The following is a 16,832-nucleotide window of genomic DNA, read 5'->3' on the forward strand; positions in this document are numbered from 1 at the left end:
GGGGCCCCAGCAGGGCAGTGTTAGGCTTAACTAAGCCTTAAAAAGGAATCACAACCCGTGAGATGCTACACCTGTTATTCAGAGGGATGACATAGATGTACTAAAAGTTATCTTCCTTAACAGAGGCCAAAAAGCCCGAGGGCAAGGATCATTTGTTTCTCTTTCAGTCCCCAGCACACTTGGAACTGTGCCTTGTGTTTTGAGGTCATGAACCAAAATGCTTCTGGAATGGAACCATATTTGTGTTTTATTACTTCTCGGATTCACCGGTGCCCAGCTCAGGGCCTGATATACAGTAGGGCTGTCACAAATGTTATATTTATGTTGGACAAATGAATCAAGTGGCAGAGCTCTGAATTACTGAAAATTAAGATAATAATTAGACCGCAGGTGAAAAATGAAGCACGCTCAGCACACAGCGGGTAGGTTAATCTGAATGACCACAGTGACGGTACCCTGTGGCACGTCAGGCGCTTCCCGGGATCGCTTCTGCACATAACTCCATCTAGGCCACGTTCCCACCCACCCTCTGAGCTGGGGTGTTTCTTCTCCCTGTGACTCACTTTCCTGGTCTCTCTGGAGCCCCAGGGAACCAGCCAGTGCTCCCACACTGTTACCTCCTCACTACTGCTGCTTTTTTCATTTTCCAGTAAAAGCTCTGGCTCTATCTGGATTGGAGTTCTTTTCCATCAGATTCAACTTCTAAGCCTGCCTCTCCCTGAGGTGGGGGCCGTCTGGGGTCAGGGGCTGAAGGGAGTGGGGGGCCGACGACCTCCCCAAGGGGAGGCTTGGCCACAGAGCCCTCAGCAGGTCCCTCTGCCGGAGATGTGTTCGGCTCACTGTTCTTAATTGACTACTGAGTGACCGCCCCTCTTTCCTGAGGGTTTGGATGGGGCTGGGGGGGTGAGTGGAGACAGTCTGAGGCAATCAGAATGTTCCATTGGGAGGGACTTCAAGGTCTCATCTGGGACGAAGGACTGGCCTGGGTGCCTCCTCACCGCAAAAAGCTCATCTACAGGGATGTCCATTCCTTCTCAGGGCTAGGCTGTGGTCTCCTCCCTTGTAAGACCAAACACTCTACTGTGCTGGGCACTTTATTAGCCCAGGGAAGCAGACACGTGTAGATGCAGGAACAGGACCTCTGGGCTAAGTGGGGAGGCTGACAGGTCATTAGAGCAATGCACTATAAAAGAGGAGCATTTCTTCCTGCTTTTTCTCCCCACCCCCACGCCCCCCCCCCCCAGTACATAGTTGTATATATTTTTGGTTGTGGGTCCTTCCAGTTGTGGCATGTGGGATGTTCACTCAGCGTGGCCTGACGAGCGGTGCCATGTCCACACCCAGGATCTGAACGAGCGAGACCCTGGGCCGCCGCAACGGAGCGTGAGAACGTAACCACTTGGCCACGAGGCATTTTAAGTAGCACAGAAAGAGGATCATATTTGCATTTTTGAAGGATCCTTTTTGTGCGACTCCGGAGGGGGGCTGAGTGAAGTGGTCAAAGACTAGGATGGTAAGACCACTTAGGAGGCTGCTGTAAGAGTCCGGGCAGCAAGGATGAGGCCGGAACTGAAGTGTAACAGTGGAGTAGAGGTAAGGGCACAAACGTGAGAAACTTTTTGAAGTGGAATTGACAGGACCTGAAAATCAATTGGATAGAAAAAGAGCGGCAGAGGAAACTGAGTTCAGTTCAATAAACATTGGTGAGCATCCACCAGGGACAGTGTAAGGCGCGGAGACACAGGGTGAACGAGGCAGCTTGCTCACCATCTAATGGAGACGGATCAGGAAACAGGTGACTGCAGAGCAATGCAAACGGGTAACCTTTCTGGAGCACTCACTGTGTTCCATGGGCTCGGGGCTCTGTAGGCGTTACCCATTTATCCCCCCAAGGCCTTGTGTACTCATAGTTTCATCCCCATCTCAGAGATGAGGAGACTGAGGCACAGAGAAGCCCATGCTCGTTATCCCTTGCTTGCTGCTGTTTCTCCAACATATGACAACCATGGCATAGCAGGCACTAGAATGTTCTAGCACAGTGTTCTGGTTTCTGCTTGGACAGCTGGCTACATTACAGTCCATCCAGTGTGGATCAGGAAGAGGAGGGGCAGGGTGGGGTTGCTGGAGAAGTTATGAGTTTATTTCTGGGAAGCGATCCACTTCCCGAAGAGGAATCCATGCTGTTTGCAGACCGTTCTTGGGGTGGGGTGGGGCAGGGTACGCACTGAACATCTGTAATATTGACGTGTGTCTGTGTGTAGAATTGCTACGTGACAACAGATTACGGCAATTTATGCATCTGTCTTCTCTTCCTACTGAACAGCCAGGTTCTTTGAGAGCAGGGACTGCATCTTGGATGTCTCTGAGTCTCCTAGAACACCAAGTGCAGTACAGTAGACACACAATAAATCCCTGTTGGCTGAGAGGACGTGCCTGGCCTATTATGGGGGTGAGGGCGCATCTTGTTGAAGCTCTGCTTCTCGGGAGCACCTAGGGCATCAGGAAGGCTCCAGTCCCAGGACCTTCAGGGCACAGAGGTTGGGGTGGGGTGGGGATAAGACGGCACTCTCACCATCAGCTGCTTGATGGTGGGGTGTTCCTCAGTCTCCCGACCAGAGGCAGGCTCCTTGTGGACAATCTCCACTCGGATATCATTCTTGGCTGACACAACACCTTTGAGATCTGGACATAAGATAGGAAAGTGTGGACGACAGATTCAGTTCTCATCCTCAGGCATTAGGGCCTGAGATGTCAAGCCCTGGCTGCCACCGCCACCCCGAGTTTACCCTTCAGTGCCTGATCTCAGCAGCTTCATGGCCTCCTGCCAAGAGAACACCTGTGTGGACGTGCTATGGGCTGTTGGGGCCTCAGAGCTCTTTCTCCACTGGCTCCTGGCTGCATGCGCCTCAGCCTGTCACTGCTGCTCCCGTGCCTTGAGAAGCTGTCCTCAACCATTCATCCCCCTTACAGAGCTAGGTCCTTTTCATCCTACTAAATTCTCACCTCCTTCTAGAAGTCTTTTCTGACCTCCTCCACCTGGCTATGATCTCTCCATTCAGAGAATCACAAATCTTGCTGTTAGAAAGGACCTTAATGGTCAGCCTCCCACCCAAAACAGAAACATCCCTGACACTTGGTGGTCCAGCTCCTGCATCAATGCTTCCACAATGGAGACTTCACAATTTCTAGAGGAGACAGCCGATTTATAGTTGGAGAGCTCTGTTAGAAAATTCTTACCTAAATATGCTCTCCTGTAATTTCCACTGAGAGGGCAGTGAGGGAGGTCCTGAGACCACATTCTCTGGGGGCAGTCAAGGGAGCCAAGGCTGCTTAGCTTGGAGTGGAGGAAACGCAAGGGGAACACTCAGCTTTCTTCCAATACGGGAAGGCTGCCAAGTGGTGGAGGGAGCAGGTTTACCCTGATTATTCATCTTGTGACTTATGCTCATAGAATGTTGGATGTTCAAGCAAGTGGGGTCATAAAAGTCACCTCATCCAACCCCTTACTATTACACATGAAGAAGCTGAGGCCTGCAATAGAGTGGCTTGCCCAAGGTCCAGTGGCAGAAAAGATTGGACTAGAAGACTGTGTCTCCATTGTTTTCACCTCTACTCTGCCTTCCCATTTTACAGTTCCATGCATCAGTCTATCACACCTAACATCAGGGCCATTCCCAGGATGGAAACTCCAGGCACATGCAATTCTTCAAGAGTGCATAAACACCAGAATTTTATTGCTAACGACTAAAGACCTTTAAAAGTCTACACAAAGCAGTTCCTTGAATGCTTCCCCACCCCCACCATGTGTGGGTGTCCTGCTTTTCCGGTTAGACTAGCAGATCTTGGAGAATAAGGATCAAACCACCTCTTTCCCCCCACTCCACCCCAGATTTCTGTACAGTTCCCGGCAAGAGTGCTACACGTGGTCAATCTCAAGTGCTGGCTGACTGCCCTGTTGGTTGAAGTTCACTTAGTCCAGCTCAGCATCAGCTGAGTGCCCACTGTGTGCTGGCCACCACACGAAGCCACGCACATATAGGATGTGTCGGACTGTCCCTGCCCCAGCGGCTCACAGCACTGTAAGGCCCCCTCTCATTGCACTCCTGCTTACTTGCTCTCTGGGGCAGTCTAAGCCTGGCCCTTTTCTCTGTCCCCCTCCCTGAGATCCCGGGTCTCCCTCCCGTACTTCTCTGGGAGCGGGCACAGCAGAAGGCCACGATGGTTGCCATAAGGACGAGGAAGGCCACACCAGCTCCTACAGCCACCCCGATGATGACGGCCATCGGCACAGACTCTGTGGGAGAGAAGCAAGCACAGCTGATGAGGGACCCGGGGCAGCTCACTCTCTCCCCAGGACCTCACCCAGTTCCCTCCGGTGTAGCCCTTGCCAAGCTGGGGCCAGATCACTGCACGTGGGCCTCCTGGGGAATGCCTTGGGGGCTGGGCAGGCACTGGCAGAGTCCAGCAGAGGTCAGCTCAAGGGGGACAGGTGGTGGAGGAGAGGGTGGGAGGACCAGTGGTGGAGGGAGGGGGAGGCAAGCAGACACAGGGAGGGGAGGGCCAGGGGAGAGGGACACAGAGAAGAGAGGCAAGGCTGGGCACTACTTAGCTCTCTTTGGTATTAAACCAGGAATATTCTATCATGCAGTGGCTGGAGAGTCAGAGGTCCTGGCTCTTCTTTGAAAAACGACTATGGTCACTTCCCTTGTTTGTTGGGTTTGTGCTTCCCTTCTCTGCCCTTTCCCAGGTGCCCAGCGATGGGCATGGACAACCAGCCTGTAGAGAGTTCTCAGGTTGGAGGCAGCTTCCCTTGAGGGGCCTGCTGGGAAGCAGGGGTACTAGCCCCCAGAGGCCCTGGTCTTAGGGGTCAGGGGAGGGGAATCACAGCCCCCTGCCCACGTCTTTAAGGAGAAACGCCCCTTTTGCTTGACTCCCCAGTCCTGCTCCTTCCTCTCCTAGGCCAGTTCTCTGAGTATCCTGGCACCCTCCCCGAGGGAGGCCCAGGACTCCAGCTGGGCAAGCTTTCACTTCCTGCTGAGTTTTTCAGTCTGTCTCCTATCCTAACCTAGTAGAAATGGGGATGGGGAGGCTGATCTGGGTGGGGGGAACTTTTCCAGACAGCCTTGGACCTTCTATGGCTGCATATAGGGCCTGAGCTTATGTTTGGGGCCCTGAATAGGGAATAGAACTAGAGAATGCAGAGGCAGGGAGAGTGAAGGGCCCACTGAGTCCAAGACCTCCATTTATAGATGGAATCACTGAGGTCCAGAGATGTCAAGTAACTTGATCAAAGACACACAGTTGCAGTAGAGTCAGAAGAAATCCAGGTCTCTTCTTATCCACCTCCTGCATCCTGCTTGGCTCCATCCACTGTATCACATAGCATCCTCCAAATCTTACATGCTCTGTACAACCTAGACTGTATCAGTTCTTCTGAGCAACTGACTTTACCTGTCTGATCTGTAAAATGGGATAATTATTGTGCCTGCCTCAGGGGGCTGTTATGGGGTCTAGATGAGTGAGTGTGGGTAGAGGCCTTGGAACAGTCTGGCACCAAGCCCTATTCTAGTACGTGGCCTTATTTCTCTACAGGAAGGAGGATGGTAGCAGATGGAGACCTTAAAGGAGAGGCAAGTGCCATTTAGAGCCTGAGCTCCCTCCCTTCCCATGCCCCACAGTCATCAGTGAGGATGACTGAAGGACAGCCAGCTATTTGTCTTAGGCGTGGTCTCTCATTTTTGTTTTCTTTAAAGAGAGGAAGAAAACCTCGATCCCTGGCCCCTGGAGGTACCACTGGGAGGAGGTGCTGGGTCCCCTCCTCCAGAAGGAGCAGGTGCCTGCTGCTTGGCAGTGTTGGTGGTTATGCTGGTACAGTCCTCCTGCCCCAGGACCTGTACACTAGCTTATTCATCACCTGCCTACTCGTGGCCAGACCACTGCAGGAGTGGCAGGGGAGGGGACAAGGAAAAGGCGGGTGTGGCAAACACTCAGGAATGAAAATGGAGCTGTTGGGCTGGTTTCAGCCTGCACGGTGAGAATGGGGACGTCTCCCAGCCAGCCGGGGAGCTCACTTTGACAATTAGATGATTCTGTCTCCAGGTTTTAATTCCATTCGGAAAGGAAAACAGCTTCAGAAGCTCCTTGGTTCTATGCTTTTGAATTTTATTAATTTGGCTTTGATTTCGTTCCTCCTTGGATGCCTAGTAAATTTCCTTGGAAAAACTTGGGCCTTGTCTCAGCTGAACTCAGAGCCAAGGGATGACCATGGAAGGTTCCTTAGCCTCTTTGGGCCTCACTGTCTTCCCTGTGAAAGCAGACGACCAGGGAAGGGGTATCTAAGGTGCCTCCTGTGAGGCTACGTTTCCTTGAGTCCTTAAGAGCTTGGGGAGGGGCATCTTGTCTGGAGAACTGTCCCCAAGAGGGCGGGAGGGGCAGAGGGAGAGGGGACTGGTGGGGCAGGGGCTCCTCTGCTGCCTGCCCATGCACATCTCCTCCTTGCCTGGCTTGCTGAGGTCTGTGTAGGCTGGATGTCTCTGGACAGAACACCCCTCCAAGTCCCCTGGAGAAGGACTGGGCGGGGGACAGGGCACGAGGAGTCTCAGTCACAAAGGAAGGTGCTGGGGACCTCTGATGAGTGTGAACAGACACATGTGAGAGGGAGGTGGGAAGAAGGCACCGCCCCAGCACCAGAAGGGGCTCTGAGGGGCTCAGGGAGAGTGCAGCAACAGGCAGACAACTGTGTTGCCTCTGAGCTTGCTTCTACTGGGGAGGGCCCGTGTGGGGCCCACAAGGAGCTTGCTGAAGGAGCTGACCGGCTGAGCCTAGCTCCTTCCAGGCCAGTGTGCTGGGAGAGCTAGGGCAGAAGACCCCCACATCTTCCGCAAGGCCTTTGTCAGCCCTGTGGAGTCTGGCTTGCAATGTCCTGATTCTCTTTTCTGGGTTTCTCCTTGGCAGATGGGGCAATCGTCTCCTGTAGCGTCTCAAGATAGAGCAACTCATCCCAGGGAGCCTAATGACCACTTTGCTGCCAGGTGCCTGCAGAGGGAGGCACTGCCCAACAGCCTTGCCTCGGCCTGACAGTGAGATGACAGTTCCATGGGGAGCAGCAGGAGCCGGGGGAGGCAGCGAGCGAGAAAGCGTGGATTAGCATAGGTTACGCAGGCCACAGCACAGGCTGGGAGGCCTGGCATCCTGGGAAGCGATGGCCAAGCTGGTGATGATGTTGAGAAGCAGGGAGAGTCAGGGAGAGCCTGGAAATAGAAGGGGGCCAGGCAAGCACGAGCTGATTCCCGACGGGAGAAGCCAGGGCTCTGAAGGGAAGGGGAGGGACGGACGGAGCAGGAGGAGCAGGACCAGTGTCCTGGGCTGCAAGGAGCTTGGGGGCTCTGGTGGCAGCGACATAGGAGACAGGTCTCTGGGGTCCCTAGACCCACGCTGGCTGGGAACTCCTCTCCCTGCTGCTCTGACTGCGCTAAACTCTCGAGACAGGGGGAGGGCAGAGAAGTTAGCGGCCTGCACAGGCCTCCCTACCCCCTTTTGGGTTCCCTCCCCCACTAGCCCAGAGGTCCCTTCCCCCCATCCCGGGGAGTTCTCATGTCTCCTTCGTACCTGCTTCCAGCCCGGCTCCCGACTTCATTTCCGAACCTGTTTGGAAATAAAGCAAGCGTCCACAGCCAGGGCCTGGCCGGCCAGGGTGGGGTGTGCCTGGGGGCCGGCCCTCTGGAGGGGGCTGGGGTGAGGGGGCTCCCTCCTCCATCATGTCTCCGGAACCACCCAACAGATGCAGGCTAGCCAAACTGAACTTGGCAGTTCGTTCAGACTGACTTAGAGACCCCAGGGGGGTAGGGACCAGAGAGAGAAGTCAAAGCTGGGGGTCTGGGGAGGTTGGGGTGAGAACACCACGGGGAGGGCACAGTGGGTGGGGGCACTGAGGGGAAGACATGGAGGGTAAGCAACAGGTGACTGGGAAGGTTTGGGATGATGTGTGGATGACATTATGCAAATTATGTGCAAAGCATTATGCAAAGCAGCACCTATTAGGGAAGAGGTGTTGGGATCCACAGGGTGGCCCTGTGGCCTGAGGGCCCAGCTGAGACCATCTGCTTGACCTAGAATCTCTGGCCAGGGCCTCACAGCCTGGGGGTGGGCCTTCATCTTGGAGGGTGCCAGAGACTGCCAGGGCCAAGGCCCCCTGGACTGCCCTGTCCACCATGGACTGACTCCTGCTGGCGAAAAGGATAAGACCTGCAGCCCATCTCAGGACCCGGTGGGCTGCCGGCTGTCTGCTGAGCTTCTCTGATCCACCCTTATGCCCCTCCAAGACTCCCCACCCTCTGGTCTCTGTTGAGACCTTCAAGCAGAGACTGGAGTTCTTAGCATCTCCCTGACTAGGAGCTGACGGTCTGCACAAGGGGTCACAGTGGGGTGAGCCCTCCACTTCCCTCCTCCTCCCTCTCACCCGCCCAGCAGCTCTGACCCTTCCGCCCAGCACTGCCCTTCTGACTGGTGTTTCCCTCAGAGCACAGTGGTCCATGTGTCTCCTACGTCCCCTGGGGAACTGTAGACGGTCTGAGCCCAGCCCCCACACACCAGGGGTTGGGACAGCTCAAGCCCTACCTCGTAGCTCAGCATGGGCACCCTCCAGGGACTTTTGGTAGCTGGACTGGCTTGTTGTCTTAACTGGCTGGGCCAGGGTCCTCGCACGCCCATCCTGGTGTCTCCCATTGAGGACACTCAGCAGATCACACACCCCTAAGGACACTAGGGAAATGCTGAGTGCACAGAAGCCGGGGACTTTAGAAGCTGTTGGAGGATTAGCTGGGCTGGCTCTTGTGGTCACCTTTCCCTGAAACATCGCCCTGAAGGGCCACCACCCTGAGCAGTTTTCTTCCCTTCTCACTTCCTGGTGCAGGCTAGTGCCCCTTGTCCTGGGAGGAACTGGGCACAGAAGGGCCGTGGACCTGCCCAAGGCTGTGTGGCAAGTTAGGTGGAGTGCTGTGACTTGTCCTCGGGCCCCAACCTGCCTGTAGCCTTGACTAGGCACTCCATCCCCTCCTGACCCTGGAAGACCTTGCCTGGGGCCCTGCCCTAGGCGGGAGAGGGCCTGCTGGTCCCCTCGTCCCCTGGCAGCCCCCACCTTGCTCCTTGAGCCGGATGATCTCCGTGTCAGAGCCGAAGCTGTTCCAGGCGGTGCAGTTGTAGATGGTCTGGAAGTCAGCCCGCACGATGTTGCTGATGGTCAGGGTGGAGATGACCCCCTCCTCGGTGCTCACTGTCTCTACCGTGTAGCGCCCGGACGTCCCTGACTCCAGCACATTCTCCTTCCAGGACCAGGCCTGTTCGAGGTGTGCAGAATTAGGAGGAGACCCCCACCAGAGCCACCTACACCAGGTGCCTCCCTGGCTCCAGGGCTGACACTGCCAGGCTCACATTCATGCTCACTGCCACGCAGCACCGGCATGTGTATGCACAGGTACACACACACGTCACAATACACAACACAAACATGTGTACACACATAAAGACACATTATAACACATGCACACACACCACAAACACACATACACACACTCACAGATTGGACCACTTCAGAGGGTATTTCCATTGACAAGGTGGCCTTATGTAGCTCTGACTGGAACATTTTTCCAGCCCAACAGGGAACTCTGTGACAGCGATGGGAGCCCCTCCCTGGGCTGGCCTGTGCTGGCACCTGGGCACTGTGTTGCCACCTGGCAGGCAGAGGTTGAAGCCCAGCCCCAGAGTGACTGTCTAGTTTTGTTACTTTGTCCGTTTGTACAAAGGTATGTTCCGAGGGTTGTATTTGTGAAAATCTTAATCTATCTTAGTTATAAGGATGATAGTTTCGTTTTTCTCTGAGCCATTTCACGTGTGCTGTAAGCACCTCAACATCTGAGCACCTTACACACCCAGGCTCACAGTGTGTGTGAGGAGTTGCAATGTAGGTAGGTGCTTGGAGGGCACTGGTGAGCCGAAGGTAGTTTCTCAGACTTGGCACTACTTGATGTTCTGGATCATTCTTGGCTGGGGGGCTGTCCTGAACACTGCAGGTTGTTTAGCAGCATCCTTGGCTTCGACTCACTAGATGCCAGAGTATCCCTCCAGTTGCAACAACCAAAAATGTCTGCACACATCGCCAAATGGCTCCTGGGGGCAAAATCGCCCTGGTTGAGAACCACTGGCCTGGAGTTAGATATTTATGAAGAGTAAGATTGCATGAATATGCTCAAGAGTGAATGGAATATTCTACAATGTGTTGCACTTATCATTAAAAAAAATTAAAGAGTGAAGTGAATGGGGAGGCATAGGTATTAGTTCTACATGTAAATTCTTGCAATTTTCGTGTGATTCTTTGACAGCGAATGAACTGAATGCCTGAGAAAGTGTGTAGCAGTGGCGATGCTGTAACAACATCGTAGTGTACAGGATGACGGGGTTAGCGTGTTCAGCCTCAGTGCCCCAGCCCGGCATGCACACCCACAGGTTTTCAGCGTGTGCCCCCACACCCTCCCTGGCACCCTGCACTGTGAGAGGGTAGACCCGCCCTGTGAAGCCAGCCGGGCAGTCTGCCGGCAGGACTCTCCTAGGCATGGGGGCTTACTAAAAATAATATCTGCCCCCCAGTAATGCTAGAAAACACTCACCTCTCTTTGTTTTCATGCTTGGGCTTCCACCAGTCTCAGATGGACTTGGATGGAAGGCCCTTGCTTTTACAAATGCAGACACTGGGGAGGGCTAAGTGTGAAAACTCTGCCCATTGCCTTCGCTGCATTGCGGGGCTGAGAGTTTTGAGGAAGGGAGGGAGAGCAGAGTGCTGTTTTTAGAGGGGAAGACTTGATAAATGGGGGAGGGCTCTCCATGGATGGCAAGGCAGCGGAGGTCCATAGAGGAGGACTCAGGGATGCGCAGAAAGGAGTTGCCAACTATAAACTGGATTCTGGGTAGGATTTTGCCAAAGACTGGCCTTGTACCCCGTCTATCTTTTCCTCCTGCTGCCCTCACTTGCCCCTCTGCTCCCAGGATGCAGAATTCGGTCAGAAGCATTCATGTTAGCTCACGGCTGACCAGCAGAGCGGAGTTAAATACACCTGCCGATGAACCCTGGGGCTCAGCCTGTTCTGAGAAAGGAGGCTGCCTGTGATTGTCTTCACGATGCCTTTCCAAAAGAGACAAGGTGGGTCTAATTTTCCCCACTGGGGAAAGGAAGCTCAGAGGCGTACACCTACTGGCCCTGTGGTGGCACAGCTGTGGGCCGAGATGACCGTGCCCCCTCCCCTCCCCTCCCCACCTGCAAGCACTCACAATGCGGTCCGGTGGCGGCGTGCTCCGGATGAAGCACTTGATCTGGCCCTTCTCTCCGTGGAGGGCATGCTGGGTCTGGGTGCTGGAGATGATGGGGGGTCCTGTTGGGGAGACAGCATCACTTCAGGGATTTGGGAAGGGCAGGTGCCCGGCTGGGCCCCTCTTGGGTGGGTTCAGAAGTTTATTCATTAATTCAATCATCAGCAAACATTTACTGAGGGCCTGTATGTGTAAGGTAAAGTGCAAGGCATGGGACTCAAAGATAAATTGCGCATTCAGTCATAAAGCTCTCCAGGGATCAGGAGCGAAGACTTCTACGTCAGGATGCCCAGAAGACATACGGAACCGTAACAGGAGGCGGTGAGAGTTCCCAGCACAGGAGGCACACAGATGAAGTGCTAACCGACTTCAGAGGAGCGAGAATCCTACCTGGCCGATGGGGAAAGCTTTGTGAAGGAGGCGCTAAACCTGAGAAGGGAGTCGGGGAGGTGTTGGGGAGGACGGGTGTATGGTGCTAAGTAATGTCACCTCCGCCTTAGCCAGCTGTTCCATTTCAAGACATTTTCTCAGATCTGCAGTAGAGGGCGCGCTTGCCTAACAAACCGGGTGTCCTCAGCAGGGTTGGGCTAACGGGGAGGAAGAGAAAACTAAATGGTGATGTTCTTCTTCCAAGGGGTGATCCCACCCTGGACAGGTGAAATGCGCTGGGCATGTTCATAGCCTTCATCTCACATATGTCTCGGGAGATCCTGGAGTTCATTGCCTTGCCTGCCTCCACGTGCACACCCAGACGGCCCCGGGGAAGCCACGGCTCCGGAGCTGACCCCGACCTTATCCCATGCAGTCTGTGTGCGTGCGCGCATGCATGTACGAGTGTGTGTGTGAGGTGTCTATGGATGTCTCCAGTAGTACCTGCCTCATTTACTGCATCGGATGGCCTAGAGAGTGCACCGGACGGCCTAGAGAGTGCACCTGGAACCAGAAGTCCAACAGTGCTTTGTCCAGTTCTGCCTTATATCTAACCTAAATCTTGCCTGTGTATGCCCACCTGGCAGTGAAAGGGGATGGAGGAGCGGCGAGTTCAGCCATTCGCTCAGCTAACTTCCTGGCTGGGCTGGGCAGCTGAAGCGAGTGGTGTGGGGATGGAGACCCTCGTGCCCCCTTCCCAATCCCAGGGGTGAAGGTTGGGGCTTAGGTTGCAGGAAGGAGAGGAAAGAGAGCTATAGCTAGGGCGGGATCTGGACGACAGGCAAAATTATGCTGGGAACCAAACAAAAATCGCTGCAAACATAATTGCTGTTTATTAGCCACCTTAATTAAAACAGATCTGCATTTCTATGAGTAGCTCTCAGCCAAGGGGAAAAAAGGTACAGGAGACAGAGGTAGAGGATGGCAAATGGCTGGGAGCTGAGTGGGGCAGATGTGGGGATCCTCCAGAGGAGGCTGTAACAGTGGGCTTGCTTTGCTCCAAGAATCCCTCGGCCCAGCACGGGGAGGGCTTGATGTCCGAGGAACTGGGAGGGCTTTGTTTTGCCGCTGGGCTGAAAGTGACGATGCCATCAAACCTTTTCTCCTCCACTACCCAGGAGCGAGGATTCCCTGGGGGGCTCTCAGGCGTTCTAAAGCGATCAGGCAAATGCGTACATGTTTAAGGGCTTCATAAAAGAAAGCAGAAATCAGGATAAAGGTGGACGGGACTGAGGAGTCCCAGTGCAGCAGAGGTATGTGTACCTCCCCCTTCCTGCGGGTGCCAGGTTTGAGCCACGTCACTGAGATCTGGGCCAGTTTATTGCCCGGTGGGCAGCAGCCAGCAGCTGTCTGCTGGCTGGGTTGGTTTGTTGAGAACCCCATCTCATTCTGGGTCCTTTCACGACGTCCGATCCCTTCAGCCCAGGCCAGGCCCCTCTCCGAAGGGCTTCGCCGTCCCTCCAGCTGTTCTCTAGACGCCCGCACAGACAGTTCCACTCCCATGTGGGGTGGCAGTCTCCTTTTCCCTGGCCACTCAGTCCACCCCCTGCTTCAGCCTGAGAGGACCCTAGTTCAGCAGAAACAAACGAACAGCCTCCTTGCTTCTTCACTCCAATCCCTTGGGCGTTTCTCTTTCTGGCAACCTAGGGGAGCTTGTGCTGGAAGGATTGGAGGGTCCGCCCAGAAGGATGGACCCTGAGGGTGCAGATTAAACTCTGGGTAGACGCCAGGGCCCAGGCTGGGCGTCCAATCCAAGAGAAATGTCCCTCTCGGTGTGCATTCCCTCCTCAAGAAGCCACTTTAAATCCCTGTTGGGAAATGCCTGGATGTCTAAAGAGAACGGAATGTCAGTCCTTCCTTTATCCACCCCGTTTTTCCCAGAAACGAGGATGCTCATTTAAAAGCTTCAGGCTTGGGGACCCTGGAGGCCACGTGTGAGTCTGAGGGTCCCCATCCCGGCTGGCCATGGGGCCAGGGGACAGAGCTGGCTGCCCAGTGCCCTCTCCGGGCCGGGAGGCGGCTGACTTCACCAGGACCTGGCGCTCGAGCCCAGTGTCAGACCCCAAGCGGCAGGAGAAGGCTGCAGCCTGTGTTGCCATGGATATACGGAGGCACCATCAGATGCTGTTATTTTTAGCCCTGCAGTGCCAGGGTATTGGTGGTGTCCTGGGGACACCCGGGAAAGGCGGGGAGGCTCCTGAGTCAGGGTTCTGCCCAGGACAGGTGGCCTGTGAGCTCTCCGGGCCCCTGTAGAGTCACCTGTCCTCTGGGGCTGCCTCAACCCTTGGGGAGGGGGAGAGGGAAGGAAATAGATGCAGGTGCTGCTTACTGGGGACAGCACAGAGGGGTGGCTCAGGCAGCACCAAGCTGGTATTAGTTTTCTAGCAAAGGAGGAGAGTAGATGAGGCGTCAGTGGGTGGCTTCCTGGGTTCAGAGGAAGCCGGCAGGCCAAATTTCTAGAATTCCGCTCAGCCCTTCTCTGGGCCCCTGATCTGGGGCAGATCGGGCCCTACAAACCCAGAGGCCCTACAAATGTGGGGCTGGATTCCTGCTGGGGCTCAGAGCCTTGGGGCTTTGATCTGGGAAAGGCTGTGTGGGGGCAGGGGGCTCAAAAAGGGAACCCGAAAACCCAGCAGAGTGAAGTTTGGAAGTGGCAGAGGGACTTCGCTGTGGCGTTTCTCACCCTCTCGGCTCAGCAGCCCGGGGTGCCGGCCACGGCCCGGCACATTTCACGGCAGAGACAGGAATTTCTGTCCTGGTACCCCAGGCTTCTTGCTTCTCCGTGACCTTACACATCCCATCATCCGGGCCTGGCCCGATGCCCCATCCTCTGAATGTTTCAGGTAACACTCATCTAGTAACTCTCACTGTGTTCTTGGAGAGATGTGAAAACACTCTCCTGTGTAATTTTTTTTATACAGAGTAAGACACATTCCCTGCCCTCAAGGGGCCCCCTGAACACTTGGTCTCCTGGGGGTGGTGACAGGTCTTCCTGGTTGAGCGGCTCTAATGCGATGGGAAAAGGCCGACCAGGAGTCACAGAGATGCTCCCTTAAATTCCCCACCAGGGCCAAGGTCAAGGTCAAAAGGTAGCTATGGGATCTATGCTGGCTGCTCTGTGGCCCTCTGACTTTTTTTCTTGCCCAGGATAAAATTCATCAGAGACCATTCTCAGGGCTGAGACCCCTTAGAAGTAACAAAGGAAGAAGGAGGTGACCAGAAAACTAGCCAGGTCCTTCCTCTCCTCAGGGCTGGGCTCTGACATGGACTCGAGGAGCTGGATGAAGTTGCCATGGACCCATAGTTGGAGGTGGTAGCAAGGCCAGAAACAACAACAGCCCCTTTGGGGCAATGCCTGGGACCAAGATGCCTTGGGTGCCTCTCCCCGCGCTGCCCTGGTACGAGTGGAGGACTTACCATTGACAGTCAGCGTCACCTCTCGCTCCCCGGCTCCCACCCGGGGCACCACAGCTCGGCACACATACTTCCCAGCATCCTCCTGGCGGACGGTTTTGAGGGTCAGGGTCTTTTCATTGCTCAGGACCTAGGAGAATCAGGGAGGATGGGACGTGAAGACTAGGGGCAGGCCCTCTGTCCCTCAGAACTGAAGGGCTGAGAGGCATGCCTGGAGGTGAGTGACATGTCTCTAGCGTCTCAGTAAAAACCAGGGGTGGGGTAGCAGGCAGAACGTTTCATTACACAGTGAGCCTGGTGAGCTGTCGGGGGAGAGGCCACAGCACAGAGGACTCTCTATAGCTGAAGATGCTACATCCTAGCGGCAGCCCTAAGGGGTGGGCGTATTGGGGGGATGAGCATGGGAGGAGGAGGAGGACTCCCTGGCTGTGGCCCCTGAGGCTTTCTCATACAGGGAGGGGCTGCCAACCAACCTCTAAGAGTCTGGCCATGGGTGAAATTATCCTACAGCTGAACTTCTCTGAGGGTCCCCGGACCTGTCTTTTCCGAGTTGTTTTCAGGATCCCTCTGGGATGTGGTTTGGGATCATGAAAAGAAAGCAGACTTTGGCATTAGCTAGCTCTGAGTTTGGATCCTGCCTTCAGCAGCATCCACCTGGTAGCCTTGGGCAGTTACTATCTTCTCTGATGCTGTTTCCTTATCCCAACAACAGGGTAGTGACGCTCAGAGGGCAGGGCAGCATCTGGCACGGAGTAGGCCTCACAGGGGTCAGAGTCCTTCTGCCTCTCCCCGTCCTGTCCTGCTCGAGGCTCTCACCAGTCTTCCTGAGGGGAGGGATGTCTGACAAACTCTCATGCACACTAAAGAACACACACATTCTAAGAGGAACACAAGCAGGAAGCAAAGCTTAACCCAAGAGCTAAAGGGTAACTTAGCTATTTAGGGAGAGTTGAAAAGCCTTTCCAGTGGCTCATTACTTCCAGCATATTGGTGACCCCTTGCTTTTCTCATCAGGCTCCTGACGGGGCAAAGCTGCAAAGGCTGGTGTGGTTAGGGCCAAGGGGTACATGCAGATACCTGGGGTTCCCTCTTCTCTTTTTGGGATCCTTCTTCCTTCAGCTCACACTGGAGGATATACCTCCAATCTCAGAGTGAGACAGGCCCTGGAAGGCAGTTCCCCCGACTCAGGGCCCATGGTCCCCCCACCCCTGCCAGAGGCCCTTTGGAGTCTGAGTGCGGACTTACCACACCGGAGCCCCGCTTCATCCAGACGATGGTCAGAGATGGGTTGCCTGTCCAGGCGCAGCTGAAGACAGCATCGGAGCCCAGATCCACAAGCAGGGACTGGGGCTCCGTGGTCATCCTGGGCCCAACTGTGATGGGAAGAAGGAGGAGACAGGGCTCTGGTGGGCTGGGAGCTCTGGGGACCCTCCCACGCTTGGAGGAAGGGGGCAGCTGGTACCTATGCCACCTCAGTCCACTCCAGCCCATTCCTTTGCATTTCAGTGCTCTGCCCAGGCTGGGCCTGGGGTCTGGAGTGGGATTCGGGCAGTAAGAAAGAGACTCCCTTCCCGGGAGCCCAGCCTCCCCTGGGCCCACCGCAGACGCAGGCAGCACAACCTCAGGAAAAA

General features: G+C 55.0%; 1 protein-coding gene across 2 annotated transcripts in view; it reads right to left on the bottom strand.

The window, feature by feature from the left end:
- The window catches only part of KIRREL3 (kirre like nephrin family adhesion molecule 3), a 535,312-nt gene that overhangs the window by 5,010 nt on the left and 513,470 nt on the right, over window positions 1-16,832 (bottom strand). Inside the window, exons 10-16 of one of the 2 annotated variants that reach the window (XM_008517083.2) lie at window positions 16,447-16,574; window positions 15,205-15,331; window positions 11,320-11,420; window positions 9,137-9,335; window positions 7,609-7,644; window positions 4,187-4,294; window positions 2,573-2,682 (exon numbers count right to left, since the gene is read on the bottom strand). In XM_008517083.2, coding sequence (XP_008515305.1) covers window positions 2,573-2,682; window positions 4,187-4,294; window positions 7,609-7,644; window positions 9,137-9,335; window positions 11,320-11,420; window positions 15,205-15,331; window positions 16,447-16,574 — 809 coding nt within the window. The remainder of the gene's footprint in view (window positions 1-2,572; window positions 2,683-4,186; window positions 4,295-7,608; window positions 7,645-9,136; window positions 9,336-11,319; window positions 11,421-15,204; window positions 15,332-16,446; window positions 16,575-16,832) is intronic. The other variant, XM_008517084.2, reaches the window with a different exon arrangement.

Source organism: Equus przewalskii, chromosome 6 (genome assembly GCF_037783145.1).
Source record: "Equus przewalskii isolate Varuska chromosome 6, EquPr2, whole genome shotgun sequence".
Lineage (NCBI taxonomy): Eukaryota > Metazoa > Chordata > Mammalia > Perissodactyla > Equidae > Equus > Equus przewalskii.